We start from the raw sequence: 15,786 nt of genomic DNA, 5'->3' as shown, positions 1-15,786 counted from the left end.
ACAGTCAAAGGCTTTGGCATCTTAGGTATCAGTGAACTAAAATGGATGGGAATGGGCAAATTTAATTCTGAAGATCATTATATCTACTACTGTGGGCAAGAATCCCTTAGAAGAAATGGAATAGCCCTTATAGTCAACAAAAGAGTCTGAAATACAGTACTTGGGTGCAATCTCGAAAACAACAGAATGATTTTGGTTCATTTCCAAGGCAAACCATTCAACATCACAGTCATCCAAGTCTATGCTCTTACCACTGAAGCTAAAGCAGTTGAAGTTGATCAGTTCTATGAAGACCTACAAGACATTCCAGAACTAACACCAAAAAAAAATGTAGTTTTCATCATAAGGGATTGGAATGCAAAAGTAGGAAATCAAGAAATATGCAGAGTAACAGGTAAGTTTGGCCCTGAAGTACAAAATGAAACAGGGCAAAAGCTAAGAGAATTTTGTCAAGAAAATAAGCTGGTCACAGCAAACATTCTTTTCCAACAATGCAAGAGATGACTTTACACATGGACATCACCCGATGGTCAATACAGTAATCAGATTATATTCTTTGCAGCCAAAGATGGAGAAGGTCCATACAGTCAGCAAACACAAGATCTGGAGCTGATGGTGGCTCATGAGTTCCTTAGTGTAAAAATCAGATTTAAATTGAAGAAAGTAAGGAAAACCAGTAGCCCATTCAAGTATGACCTAAATCAAATCCTTTGGGATTATACAGTGGAGGTGATGAATAGATTCAAGGGATTAGACCTGATAGAGTGCCTGAAGAGCTATGGACAGAGGTTTGCAACACTGTATAGGAGGCAGTGACCAAAACCATCCCAAAGAAAAAGACATGCAAGAAGGCAAAATGATTGTCTGAGGAGGCCTTACAAATAGCTGAAACAAAGAAGAGAGATGAAAGGCAAAGGAGGAAGAGAAAGATACACCAAACTGAAGGCAGAGTTCTAAAGAAGAGCAAGGAGAGATAAGAAAGCCTTCTTAAGTGAACAATGCAAAGAAATAGAGGAAAACAATACAATGGGAAAGACCAGAGATCTCAAGAAAATTGGAGATACCAATGGAACATTTCATGCAAAGATGGGCATAATAAAGGACAGAAATGGCAAGGACTAAACAGAAGCAGAAGATATTAAGAAGAAGTGGCAAGAATGCACAGAAGAATTGTACAAAATAGGTCTTAATGATCCGGATAACCATGATGGTGTGGTCACACCTAGAGCCAGACATCCTGGAGTGTGAAGCCAAGTGGGCCCTAGGAAACATACTACAAACAAAGCTAGTGGAGGTGATGAAATTCCAGCTGAGGTATTTCAAATCCTAAAAGATGATGCTGTTAAAGTGTTGCACTAAGTACTATATATTAGCTACTGAATATACTGACTTTACATATAAAAACACATATAGATTATAAGTAAATGGATAAGGAAAAATATACTATGCTAACACTAGTCAAAAGAAAGAAAGAGGACTTCCCTGTAGTCCAATGGTTAAGAATCTGCTTGGCAATGCAGGGGACACAGGTTCTATCCCTGGTTGGGGAAGATTCCACATGCAACTGAGCCCATGCACCACAACCACTGAGCCCTCACTCTAGAGCTCATGCTTTGCGATGAGAAGCCACAGCAATGAGAAGCCCACAGGCCACAACTAGACAGTAGCCCCCACTAGCCTCAACTAGAGAAGGCCTGTGCATAGCAACGAAGACCCAGCATAGCCAAAAATAAGTTTTTTCTTTTTTAAAAGAAGAGTATTAATTTTATACAGAACAGTCTTCAGAGAAAGGAGTGATATCAGAGATTAAAAAAAGTATTACATAATGATAGAGGGGTCAACTCTCTAAGAAGATAGAACAATTTTTAACATACATGTGCCTACTGGAGTATCAAACTATGTGAACAAAACAAGAGTTCTATGTGTGACAGAACTACAAGGAGGAAAATGTAAATCCGCTTTCAAAGTTGGACACTTCAACACTCCTCCATCACAGATGGAAAGATCCAGCTGGCAGGATATCAATAAGGATCTAGTTGAAATCAACAACACCATTAATCAACTGGAGCAATCAACTAGATAGCTACAAACCATTATATCAAACAGCAGTAGAATACACACTTTGCTGAAGCTCACATGAAACATTTACCAGTGCTGAACACATTCTGGGCCATACACATACCTTAAAAAATTTAAATGAATAGAAACCATACATCTGCTGTCAGACCACAAAGCAATTAAACTAGAACTCAATGACAGAAAGATAGCTGGAAAATCTCAAAACACATGGAGATTTAAAAACATACTTCTAATAACACATGGGTCAAAGAAGAAATTTTAAAAGTATTTTAAATTAAATAAAAATGAAAGCACAACTTATCAAAATTTGGGAGATGACAAAAAGTAGCAATTAGAGGAAAATGTATAGCATTTCATGCATATATAAAAATAGAAGAAAGATCATCTAAATCAATCATCTAAGTTTCTACCTTAGGAAGGTGAAAAAAGAAGAGCAAATAAAATCCAAAGTAAACAGAGGAGAAGAAATCATAGAACTTAGAGCAGAATTCAATGAAATTGTAAGGAAATCAATAGAGAAAATCAATGAAGACAAAACACAGTTCTTTGAAAAAATCAATAATATCAATAAGTCTCTGGCTAGGCTAAGAAAAACAGAGAGAGGACACAGATTACTTGTATCAGAAATGAAAGCAAGAATATCACTACAGATACCATAGACATAAAAAGGATGCTAAGAAAAGAATGCTAAGAACAATTCCATGTCATATAGATGAAATGGATCAATTCCTTGAAAGGCACGATTTACCAAAAGTCATACAAAAAGAAATAGATGATCAGAATATACATATATATATATATATATATTTGAAATATGAAGATCTTTGTATGGTATCTCAAAGCCCATCAATAAACAACCACTAAGAAAGAGGCACTAAAGGATCAAGAAGATGGAGGGACTTAGCCAGTTGATATCAGCAAGTCTGATATCACAGTCCATCTGAAATCACTGTCTGTCACAGTCCATCCTAGCATTGGCACAATGAGCTCATGAACAGAGTAGGCAGGTGAAAGGGATGGAGGCTGTGTATGGACCCAGTAGCATGGGCCCCATACTCATTAAGGCTGATTTAGCTACCAATGCTGCCAAATGTTCAACTTGCCAGTAGGAGACAAACACTAAAACTCACATATTTCAACATCCTTCACGGAAAACCAGCTACCCACTTGGTGGCAATTTGATGACATTGGACCTTTTTATTCTGGAAGGGGCAGCTGTATTGGACGGGAACTGACATGTATTTCTAACTGTGAGGTTTCAGTTAGCATTCATATTTGGGGCTTACAAGTGTTTGATCCCCTGAATAGGATCCCCCATAACGTTGCCTCTGATCAAGAGATATCCTTACAGAAAAGCGAATTGGCAAAGGGCATACAATAAATAGTTGGATCCACTGGTTTTGTCACCTGTGAGAGCTGCTGGCCTGGTAGAGTAACAAAGCCATTTTTTGAAGGTCTAGCTGTCTGTCACATCAGCTTGGAGATGATACTTTTTGAAAAATGAGGCATCATCCTCGAGGAAAAACTGAAGACTATAATATGGTGCCGTGGCCCCCAGTGAGTCGAATATTGAATATGAGAATCAAGGGATGACAGTAGAAGCGTCACCATTTACCATCAGTATTGGTGACTTACTTAGGGAAATTTTTAATCCTTACAACTTTAGGTTCTGTGGATCTGGACCCGTGCTGCCCAATAGAAATATAATGGGAGCCACATGTATTACATAAATTTAAAATTTCTAGCAGTCAAATTAAAAACAAACTGAAAGGAAAAGAGTGAAATTAATTTTAGTAATGTGCTTCCAGACTCCTGGAAGAACTGTTTCAAGATGGGTTAAAATTTCCTTACAAAGTAAGTGGACAATACTGAGTGCTCTGGTGCATTGCCTTAGCTCATTTCTTTAGGAGAAAAGCACTCATTTTCCCAGCTGCCTGGAGTTATTGGCTGCTGCCACGGTGAGGTCCCCTCTGGAAATAAGTGTCTTTGGCCAAAGGGCACTGCCTGACCCAAGGTTATGTCCTCCCAAAGTCAGTCACATCCCATGTGAGTCAGTAAGGAGGTACAAGTTTCTTGCCTCAATGAGGGATAACTCTGCGGCAGGGCTGAGAGGAGCCACTCCACATTCAAGGTCATGAGGGGCAGTGGTGAGGAGATACCCCTCATCCAAGGTAAGGAGCAGCGGCAGTGCTTTGCTGGAGCAGCCATGAAGAGATACCCCATGTCCAAGGTAAGAGAAACCCAAGTAAGATGGCAAGTGTTGCGAGAGGGCATCAGAGGGCAGACACATTGAAAAATAATCACAGAAAACTAGTCAATCTAATCACATGGACCACAGCCTGGTCTAACTCAATGAAACTAAGCCATGCCCTGTGGGGACACCCAAGACAGGCGGGTCATGGTGGAGAGGTCTGACAGAATGTGGTCCACTGGAGAAGGGAATGGCAAGCCACTTCAGTATTCTTGCCTTGAGAACCCAATGAACAGTAGGAAAAGGCAAAATGATAGGATACTAAAAGAGGAACTCCCCAGGTCAGTAGGTGCCCAATATGCTACTGGAGATCGGTGGAGAAATAACTCCAGAAAGAATGAAGGGATGGAACCCAAGCAAAAACAATACCCAGTTGTGGATGTGACTGGTGATAGAAGCAAGGTCCAGTGCTGTAAAGAGCAATATTGCATAGGAACCTGGAATGTTAGGTCCATGAATCAAGGCAAATTGGAAGTGGTCAAACAAGAGATGGCAAGAGTGAACGTCGACATTCTAGGAAGCAGCAAACTAAAATGGACTGCAATGGGTGAATTTAACTCAGATGACCATTATATCTACTACAGCGGGCAGGAATCCCTTAGAAGAAATGGAGTAGCCATCATGGTCAACAAAAGAGTCTGAAATGCAGTACTTGGATACAATCTCAAAAACGACAGAATGATCTCTGTTCATTTCCAAGGCAAACCATTCAACATCACAGTAATCCAAGTCTATGCCCCAACCAGTAATGCTGAAGAAGCTGAAGTTGAACAGTTCTATGAAGACCTATAAGACCTTTTAGAACTAACACTCAAAAAAGATGCCCTTTTCATTATAGGGGACTGGAATGCAAAAGTAGGAAGTCAAGAAACATCAGGAGTAACAGGCAGATTTGGCCTTGGAATATGGAATGAAGCAGGGCAAAGACTAATAGAGTTTTGCCAAGAAAATGCACTGGTCATAGCAAACACCCTCTTCCAACAACACAAGAGAAGACTCTACACATGGACATCACCAGATGGTCAACGCCAAAATCAGATTGATTATATTCTTTGCAGCCAAAGATGGAGAAGCTCTATACAGTCAGCAAAAACAAGACTGGGAGCTGACTGTGGCTCAGATCATGAGCTCCTTATTGCCAAATTCAGACTCAAATTGAAGAAAGTAGGGAAAACCACTAGACCATTCAGCTATGACCTAAATCAAACCCCTTATGATTATACAGTGGAAGTGAGAAATAGATTTAAGGGACTAGATCTGATAGACAGAGTGCCTGATGAACTATGGATGGAGGTTTGTGACATTGTACAGGAGACAGGGATCAAGACCATCCCCATGGAAAAGAAATGCAAAAAAGCAAAATGGCTGTCTGGGGAGGTCTTACAAATAGCTGTGAAAAGAAGAGAAGTGAAAAGCAAAGGAGAAAAGGAAAGATACAAGCATCTGAATGCAGAGTTCCAAAGAATAGCAAGAAGAGATAAGAAAGCCTTCCTCAGCAATCAATGCAAAGAAATAGAGGAAAACAACAGAACGTGAAAGACCAGAGATTTCTTCAAGAAAATTAGAGATACCAAGGAAATATTTCATGCAAAGATGGGCTCAATAAAGGACAGAAATGGTCTGGACCTAACAGAAGCAGAAGATATTAAGAAGAGGTGGCAAGAATACACAGAAGAACCATACAAAAATATCTTCACAACCAAGATAATCACGATGGTGTGATCACTCATCTAGAGCCAGACATCCTGGAATGTGAAGTCAAGTGGGCCTTAGAAAGCATCACTATGAACAAAGCTAGCGGAGGTGATGGAATTCCAGTTGAGCTCTTTCAAATCCTGAAAGATGATGCTGTGAAAGTGCTGCACTCAACATGCCAGCAAATTTGGAAAACTCAGCAGTTGCCACAGGACTGGAAAAGGTCAGTTTTCATTCCAATCCCAAAGAAAGACAATGCAAAAGAATGCTCAAACTACTGCACAATTGCACTCATCTCACATGCTAGTAAAGTAATGCTCAAAAGTCTCCAAGCCAGGCTTCAGCAATATGTGAACTGTGAACTTCCAGATGTTCAAGCTGGTTTTAGAAAAGGCAGAGGAACCAGATATCAAATTGCCAACATCCGCTGGATCATGGAAAAAAGCAAAAGAGTTCCAGAAAAACATCTATTTCTGCTTTATTGACTATGTGAAAGCCTTTGACTGTGTGGATCACAATAAACTGTGGAAAATTCTGAAAGAGATGGCAATACCAGACCACCTGACCAGCCTCTTGAGAAACCTATATGCAGGTCAGGAAGCAACAGTTAGAACTGGACATGGAACAACAGACTGGTTCCAAACAAGAAAAGGAGTATGTCAAGGCTGTATATTGTCACCCTGCTTCTTTAACTTCTATGCAGAGTACAATCATGAGAAACGCTGGGCTGGAACAAGCACAGTTGGAATCAAGATTGCCGGGAGAAATATCAATAACCTCAGATATGCAGATGACACCACCCTTATGGCAGAAAGTGAAGAGGAACTAAAGAGCCTCTTGATGAAAGTGAGAGGAGAGTGAAAAAGTTGGCTTAAAGCTCAACATTCAGAAAATGAAGATCATGGCATCTGCTCCCATCACTTCATGGGAAATGGATGGAGAAACAGTGGAAACAGTATCAGACTTTATTTTGGGGGCTCCAAAATCACTGCAGATGGTGATTGCAGCCATGAAATTAAAAGACACTTACTCCTTGGAAGGAAAGTTATGACCAACCTAGAAAACATATTAAAAAGCAGAGACGTTACTTTGTCAACAAAGGTCCATCTAGTCAAGGCTATGGTTTCTCCAGTGGTCATGTATGAATGTGAGAGTTGGACTGTGAAGAAAGCTGAGTGCCGAAGAATTGATGCTTTTGAAGTGTGGTGTTGGAGAAGACTCTTGAGAGTCCCTTGGACTTCAAGGAGATCCAACCAGTCCATCCTAAAGGAAATCGGTCCTGGGTGTTCTTTGGAAGGAATGATGCTAAAGCTGAAACTCCAGTAGTTTGGCCATCTCATGAGAAGAGCTGACACACTGGAAAAGACTCTGATGCTGGGAGGGATTGGGGGCAGGAGAAGAAGGGGACGACAGAGGATGAGATGGCTGGATGGCATCACTGACTCGATGGACGTGACTCTGAGTGTACTCCGGGAGTTGGTGATGGACAGGGAGGCCTGGCGAGCTGTGATTCATGGGGTCGCAATGAGTCGGACACGACTGAGCAACTGAACCGAACTGATAGGATCTGCTGATGTTTATCAAAACTACCTCACAGTTCAGCTTCTACCTCTGCCCAGTTCTGCTTTCCTCACCCCCATATGGGTGTTATTTCTAAGAACATACCCTCCAACAAATTTCCTTTCACAAAACTATGACTCCAGAAATCTTAGTAGGAGACAAATCTGCATTGTTGAAAACCCCAGAATGGTAACTAGTTAAGAAAGTAGGAATTAACAATTTCATCATCGTCTTCATTCATTTACAATTGCGTCCGACTTTCATGATGCCCTTCTTTGGCTTTGTAGGAGAAAAGGCAGACGTGGTCATTCTCTGCTGACCATCCTTCTTTTGGTTTATGCCTCTTGAGATTTCGAGATTATCTCTTACCTGGTTGTCTCACATCTTTCCTTGAGTTTAAACACTTACCTAAATGAGGTAATTTTTCACAATATATTTTGTAGTCATCACTGATCTTCTCTATGGCCACCTTTGGATACTTATAACAGAGTTCCTCAAAGGCCATTTTCTCTATGTCTATCAAATAGGGAAAAACAAAAATGGAGTCTTGTTGTCTACTCTGGTTTCAAAGATTCACGCACTTTTTTTTTTTTTTTGCAAGTATTGTCTTTAAAATGCTATTTAAGTAGGACAATAGTGTTTTACTGGAATGTTTATATAGGAAATACAAGTTTCCTAGGCCAAATTAGAAGCAAGAAAATACTGCCTCCCCTGTCCTCTAGAATGAGGGCTTTTGCCCTTCTTGGGGAGACCTGACCCATGGAAATTTTCTGCCTAAGGATAACTGATATGACTTTGAAAGAGGCACTAAGTGTTAACATATATACTAGAAGGAATTCATCCAAATGAATATGGACCCCTTCAAACCCCATCTGGTATAGGGAGGAACTGAAAATGCATTCAAATATTCTGCTATTGTGCCAAAAAATTTGATGCAATTACCTTCAGAATTGACAACTCATATCTCCGAATATCATCAATAGTTGTGAATAATTGTCCTTTGAGAGTGAATTGTTTTTTTCTAAAGGTAACTATATATCATGTCTAGTCATGCATGGTGAATTGGGAGGGAAAGATTTTCTGTATTCGAAAAGAGATGGGACTGTAAAGCTGAGGTAGCAAGAGAAGTTTTAATGAGGTATTAGGCAATCCTAAAGGAAATCAGTCCTGAATATTCATTGGAAGGATGAATATGAACTGATGCTGAAGTTGAAACTCCAATATTTTGGCCACCTGATGTGAAGAACTGACTCACTTGGAAAAGACATTGATGCTGGGAAAGATTGAAGGTGGGAGGAGAAGGGGACGACAGAGGATGAGATGGTTGGATGGCATCACCGACTTGATGGACATGAGTTTGAGTAAACTCCAGGAGTTGGTGATGGACAGGGAAGTCTGGCGTGCTGCAGTCCATGGGGTCGCAAAGAGTCAGACACAACTGAGCAACTTAACTGGTACTGATCGGCAATGGCAGAATAGCAGCACTGTGCCTACCAAGGTCAAAACACTCATTTGTGTTATGAGCTCTGAGATTTAAGTCCAGGACTTTTTCAGGTTATACTGGTGGGATCTAGAAGGAATATGGGGTGTGGCCCTCTGAATGTCAGTGTCCTTATGTCAGCACTGTCACTGTCATCATAACCATCTCTCAGTCAGAAGGCTCTGCAGTGGTAAAAGCAGTGGATTATTGTTGCTATTGATTCTGTTTTCTAGTCTTTCATCAATCCCTCCCTTGCTGAGAAACCTTGGGCAAGACTCTTACCTCGGCTCAGTTTCTCTACAAGAAATATGAGAGTATTCTAGCTCTGATGCTCAGAGTTTATGGCATAGTCTGAGTGGAGGCATCAGCCTACTTGGGGAGCCAGGGCCTGGACTTGGACAAATGCACGGGAGGCCCTTCATTGGGGTAGATGTGCATTTCAAGAAAGCAATGGCGGAGGGTATGCTGGAGGGAGGGAGGGAGAGGGCATCTCCATGGAGGAGATTACCACTCTTCCTGGTCCCTCCTGGCATTTCATGGCCATCAAGGGGAATGCCCCTTGCCCAGCATGTGTAAGGTCAAATTTATCAGCCATGCTTTCTTTCACTTTTCTCTTGATTCCTGGGAGAGGATTTGGAATGTTTGGGATTTAGAGAAGGGGAAATCCTAAGGTAAACCAGATGGCCTGTTCATGCTAGCTTTAATAATTCATGCCCAAGTATGTTCCCAAGGGCAAGCACCCAAAGCAGCCTGCTTTGTACACAGAGTGCACATCAAAATTTTAAAAGAGGTGAGGGTTACATTTTTAGTGGAATCTAACAAGTACTACTTGTTGAGGACCTACTTGCTGTGCAAATGCATTACTGCCTATCCTTTCAACAGTGTCATCATCCCCATTCTACAGATGAGGAAATGAGACTCAGGGAGATACCGTGGCTGGCCAAGTAAGCTCACAGAGCAAAGGAGTGGTGGAAATGAATTTTCAAAGATCTTGATTACAAATTTCATGGCTGCAATCACCATCTGCAGTGATTTTGGAGCCCCCAAAAATAAAGTCAGCCACTGTTTCCCCATCTATTTGCCATGAAGTGGGCTCCAAAATGGCTGATTGCAGCCATGAAATTAAAAGACACTTACTCCTTGGAAGGAAAGTTATGACCAACCTAGAAAGCATATTCAAAAGCAGAGACATTACTTTGCCAACAAAGGTCCGTCTAGTCAAGGCTATGGTTTTTCTAGTCGTCATGTACGGATGTGAAAGTTGGACTATAAAGAACGCTGAGCGCCGAAGAATCGATGCTTTTGCACTGTGGTGTTGGGGAAGTCTCTTGAGAGTCCCTTGGACTGCAAGGAGATCCACCCAGTCCATCCTAAAGGAGATCAGTGCTGGGTGTTCATTGGAAGGACTGATGTTGAAGCTGAAGCTCCAAATCTTTGGCCACCTGATGCGAAGAGCTAACTCATTTGAAAAGACTCTGATGCTGGGAAAAATTGAGGGCAGGAAGAGAAGGGGACAACAGAGGATGAGATGGTTGAATGGCATCACCAACTCAATGGACATGGGTTTGGGTGGACTCTGGGAGTTGGTGATGGACAGGGATCGCTGGTATGCTGCTGTTCATGGGGTCGCAAAGAGTCGGACATGACTGAGCGACTGAACTGATTACTAATATGTATGTCGTGATTCAACAGAATATCAAAAAACAGTTATTATCAGATTTTACAAAATGAAATGGAATAATATAGAGAGTACATAATCTTATGTAATAAGGACAGGTGTTGCTTTGTGAAAAAATTTTAATATATATTTATACACACATATACATATATAGGTATATATTTCCCGAAATGAAGTCAAAAGTATTTATCGTGCTTTGAGTTTGAGGAATATTGCAGTACTCTGACTGCCTCAGCACTGATAATTAAAGCAGTTTGTTCAATTTGAACAATACTGGCTACTTTTACTATTGCCAAATGTTGTGTTAATAGCTTTCATGGATGGTCTTGGGTCATCTTCACAACAAGCCTATTATTCCTATTTTACAGTTGAGAGAAACGGGGCTTGAAGATAGGTTAAATACATTGTTCAGGTTCACACAGTCACTAGCAGAGCTAGGATATAACCCAGATCTGTGGGACAGCGGAGCCTTGTGTTTCTAACCAAGGCTCTCCACTGCCTGGGTGGCTGGTGTGCTATGTTGGGGGAAGCAAGCGGCTGTTAAAATATATATTCAGAAATGTCTTAGACCTGATTCTGGGGAGGTATGGCACATGTTTTTCAGATACATGAAAGGGAATAATCAGTATAACTGTGGTGATGTCTTGGTGGGCATGAGCCTGGTCAAACTTGAGTTCTCTGGTTCCCTTTCAGAGCCAGTGGGGGGCTCTGCAGTCAGTCAGTCTGGATTCAGATCTTGACTCTGCCACTTACTGTGTGACCTTGGAAATGTAACTTGTGCTTTCTGTGCCTCAGTCACCCTGTACTTACCTCACATGTTATTTGGAAGATCAAATGAGGTCCTGTTTATCACCTTTGCACTGCATAGTGCTGACACATAGTAAATACTTAATGTTAAAATACTAATATTTCACAGCTGCTTGTATGTAAAGTTAAAAAAAAGAGTTATGGTGAGTGACCTTACCTGCCAGAAACACTGGAGACTTCCTTTCTACCCGGAGGGACCCACCTTGCTTCAGGTCCTCAGTAGCTATCTTTTGCCATTGCATAGATTCCATTTCTTCCATGTTAGCCAAACCCTGGCTTAACTCCAGTGATTCCTCAAATCTCTTGTAAAGAAGAATGATATCTTCTTTGCCTATAGATTCTTTTTTATGCCACTTGGTGCTGATGATCCTGCTCTGAGTCTAAGAGAAGGAGATGGTGGCAGACAGCATTTGCTATAGGAACTAGGCCAGAAGCAAGATTTTTACAGCTCGGTCCTTCTTTGCCTCCCTGTCACATGGACTCTGATTATTTTCAGTTTGTTAAGAACTATTGTTCCTTTACAGATACACACACACACACACACACACCATACATACCACACATCTTTGAATCAAACTCCTTCTCTATAAGTGAGAAATTCTATATGAATGTGACTTCTTCAAAGCCAGCTTATGCACTTGAATCTTTTTCCTTGAGAGGTTTCTCTTTAGAACATCAGAGACCATCAACCCCAGTTGATAGAAAAATACTTAACATTTCATTGACTTTAACAAAGAGCACTTCTGAAAGAGCAGTAACTCCCTTTTCTTCCCTCAACCTCATGATTCCTCCCCAACTCAAAGTCCCTCCTACTGTAAAAACGAGAAACCAGTAGTCCTCTTCATCCAGGAATTCAGTATACCAGGGGCTGAGGATCTGAAATCCAAATACAACATAAGCATTATGAGGAGATGCTTGCCCCCTCTGTCCTGCTAGTATTCACATGGGAGAAGAGAAGGCTGCAGATTCTGGATTCTCTAATTTGGAGATATGGAATAGCAAACATTAGCCATGACCAACCAGGAGGCATTCCTTTGTCTCTCTGAATATGACAGCTCCCGTCACAGCCTCTCTCCGAATCTTAGAGAACAGTGATTGATATGTACTTAAGAAGAGGCTTCCCTAGTAGCTCAGATGGTAAAAAGTTTGCCTATAGTGCAGGAGACCAGGGTTCAATTCTGGGTCAGAAAGATCCCCTGGAGAAGGGAATGACAATCCACTCCAGTATTCCTGCCTGGCGAATTCCGTGGACAGAGGAGCCTGGCAGGCTACAGTCCATGGGGTCGCAAAGAGCTGGACACGACTGAACAACTAACACGTTCACCTTCACTTTGAGAATAGAAACAACAAATCCTTTACTGAAGGGCAATTATTTGACATCTACATACTTATTTATTCCTTTGTAAAGTACTATCTCATTTAATTCTTAAAAGGGTCCTGGAAACCAAGCGTCTCTTTTTGGTACGTCTATTCTTAACATCTCCCACTTGAAGCCCTTACCCACTTGAATACTTCCTCGGATTAAAACAAACAAATAAACAATAACCAGAAAAATCCCACAAGTCAGTGCTTAGCTAGATTGACTTATCTGCACTTACTTTCATTCATTTATTAATTTATTTGATAACTATTTTCTGAGCTCCTCCCATGTGCCAGACACCGTGCACATGACTAAGAATACAGAGACCAATAAGCTACAAGCCTGGCTCTCAAGGAGTTCACTTTGTCATAAGACTCGTGCTATGACAGAGGTGAGAACAAAGTTCTCTGGGAGCAGAGAAGAGGAAATAATTAGCTATGTTTTCAGTTCAGAAAATCCAAGAAAAGTTCATAAAGGCAAGAAGAATTAAATCACAATTTATACCTTGCGGTATAAGTAGGAGCTCATCATTCTGACATGGAGTAAAGGGCATTCAGCTAATCGGAAGAGATAAAGCAAAGAGACAGAGGGGAAAGAAAATGTATGAGAACAATGAGTATTCCAGGATGGCTGAGCTGTAGCATTCTTGTAAAGAGCTCAGGGCTGGGGCAATGGCAAGGAATGTGGTAGAGAGGGCCGATTCGGACTGTATATAAGGAACTTGAATGGTTTGATAAGTAGTCTGGACATTACTTTACAGGCAATAAGTTGCTTATAATAATTTAAAAGAAATGTAAGATTGTCTCCAGAAATTGCCCAAGTCATGCTGCCAAAAGGTGAGTTTAAGAGCATGAGTTTTAATAACTTTATCAGATCTCGTTGGCTTCTGAGGAAACCAAAGTGAAGTATATTCCTGAAAGAATTCAACTCAGTGATTGAATAATAGCAGTCTATAATGTAACATAGTGTCACTAATGGATAAGCTCTAAATATCTATGTATCAAATATTAAGACAACATGTGAAATGAGTATTCCATTGATGTCTATTTAGGTTTCAAAGATTTATGAGTGGCGACATCAGCATCATGGTATAACATGCTCCCTTTGTCTCTCTCCTTCAGTTTACAACTAGTGAACACCCACAATTCAACAAATGCTTCTCTGTCCAGCACACCAGGATGCTCACGGGGTCCACCCATCTGTACACTAAAGATGGGTGGACTGGCAGAAGCATCCACGACTCCAGCTCCTTCCCTCCCTTCCCTTCCTTCCCTCCCTTCCCTTCCAGCACCTGATCCAGGTGTTCCCGGACACAGTGCAGATGTCCATCATCCCAGTGCCCCAGGAAGTGATGCCAGTGACAGCAACGGTACCACCAGCAGCAAGGTAGCAGACCCCCCAGAAGCGCAAGCAGCCACCGTGAAGACACCAGGGAGAGCTCTAGCAGAGGTGGTGGAGGACGGAAAGTGCCGATTCTCAAACACAGCCAGAGGCGCTCAGGTAAGAGAGAGCGAAAGCTTGTGCTGTATCACCTCCTACTAAGAAACAACAGAAAAGCCTCTAAGCACCAACTTTTTGAATTGTTGCTGTTTAGTCGCTAAGTCATGTACAGCTCTTTTGTGACCCCATGGACTGTAGCCCGCCAGACTGTAGCCTGGAATTCTCCAGGCAAGAGTACTGGAGAGGGTGGCCATTTCCTTCTCCAGGGGATCTTCCCAATTCAGGGATCGAACCCTCATATTCTCCATTGACAGGTGGATTCTTTATCTCTGAGCTGCCAGCGAAGCCCTTTGAATTGTTATAATCCAGTTATAAACCTTGACCTAAATAAGAAGGATGTTTGCTACTAACACTTCAAATGCACTGGCAGAGGAACAACTTATCAAGCACTATGAAGAACACAGTCACACGATATCATTAGAAGAAAATGATGGTTCTCCAGAAACCACCTCTCCACTAAAGTCATGAAATATTACAATCTAACTGATAGAGAATTAAAAATCATTTCATGAAGAAAATCAGTGAGCTGTAAGAAAAAAATCAGAAAAGCAGTTCAGTGAGTTCGGGAATAACATTAATGAACAGAGGAATACTTTACCAAAGAGACTGAAACTCTAAAAAAAAGTCAAACAAAAATTCTGAACCTGAAGAACTCGATAAATGAGATGAAGAATGCATTGGAAAGCACTGGAGGGAATTCCTTGGCAGTCAAGTGGTTTAAGACTCCATGCTTTCACTGCTGTGGGCCCAGTACAGTCCCTGGTTGGAGAACTGCAGTCCTATAAGCCACATGGCACGGCTCAGGAAAAAAGGGGAAAAAAGCACTGGAAATGGAGCAGACTGTATTGAAGAGAAGATCAGCACACTCCAAGATAGAAATCTGGAAATGGTACAGAGAGAAGAGCCCAAAAAGAAGAAGAAAAAAGAGAAGAGGAGGAGGAGGAGGAAGAAAAAGGACAAGAGCTTCTACAAGAGCTCTGTGATTTCATTAGGAAGGGCAGCATAAAGCATATCCCAGAAGGAGAAAAGAAGGGAAAGGGAGCAGTGAGTTTATTTAAAGAAATAATACAAACCTGGGGAAGGAACTGGATATGCAAGTTCATGAAGCTAAGAGAATACCTAATTATTACACCTCAACCCAAAAGGACATTCTCCAAAACACATTGTTTTAAAACCGTGCAAAGTTGATGACAAAGAATTTTAAATGAAGCCAGAGGAAAAAAAAATAATGGTAACCTACACAGGAACCCCCATTAGGCAACCAGCAGATTTCTCCTATCAATTATCTAATAATAAATAAAATAATATCTAAAAACACCATGATTTTTTTTAAAATTTAACCTACTATTTTTATTTTTCTATAGTTCTTTTTAGTT

The 15,786-nt window shown here is 41.1% G+C and overlaps 1 protein-coding gene across 1 annotated transcript in view; it reads right to left on the bottom strand.

The window, feature by feature from the left end:
• RGSL1 (regulator of G protein signaling like 1) overlaps positions 1 to 15,786 on the bottom strand; it is a 65,810-nt gene that overhangs the window by 32,560 nt on the left and 17,464 nt on the right. The window contains exons 7-9 of the mRNA XM_068986520.1: positions 12,364 to 12,426; positions 11,708 to 11,930; positions 7,994 to 8,101 (exon numbers count right to left, since the gene is read on the bottom strand). Coding sequence (XP_068842621.1) covers positions 7,994 to 8,101; positions 11,708 to 11,930; positions 12,364 to 12,426 — 394 coding nt within the window. The remainder of the gene's footprint in view (positions 1 to 7,993; positions 8,102 to 11,707; positions 11,931 to 12,363; positions 12,427 to 15,786) is intronic.

This window comes from Capricornis sumatraensis, chromosome 14 (genome assembly GCF_032405125.1).
Source record: "Capricornis sumatraensis isolate serow.1 chromosome 14, serow.2, whole genome shotgun sequence".
NCBI lineage: Eukaryota > Metazoa > Chordata > Mammalia > Artiodactyla > Bovidae > Capricornis > Capricornis sumatraensis.
The sequence above is the reverse complement of the archived record's forward strand: the minus strand, read 5'-3'. Positions and strand labels throughout refer to the sequence as shown.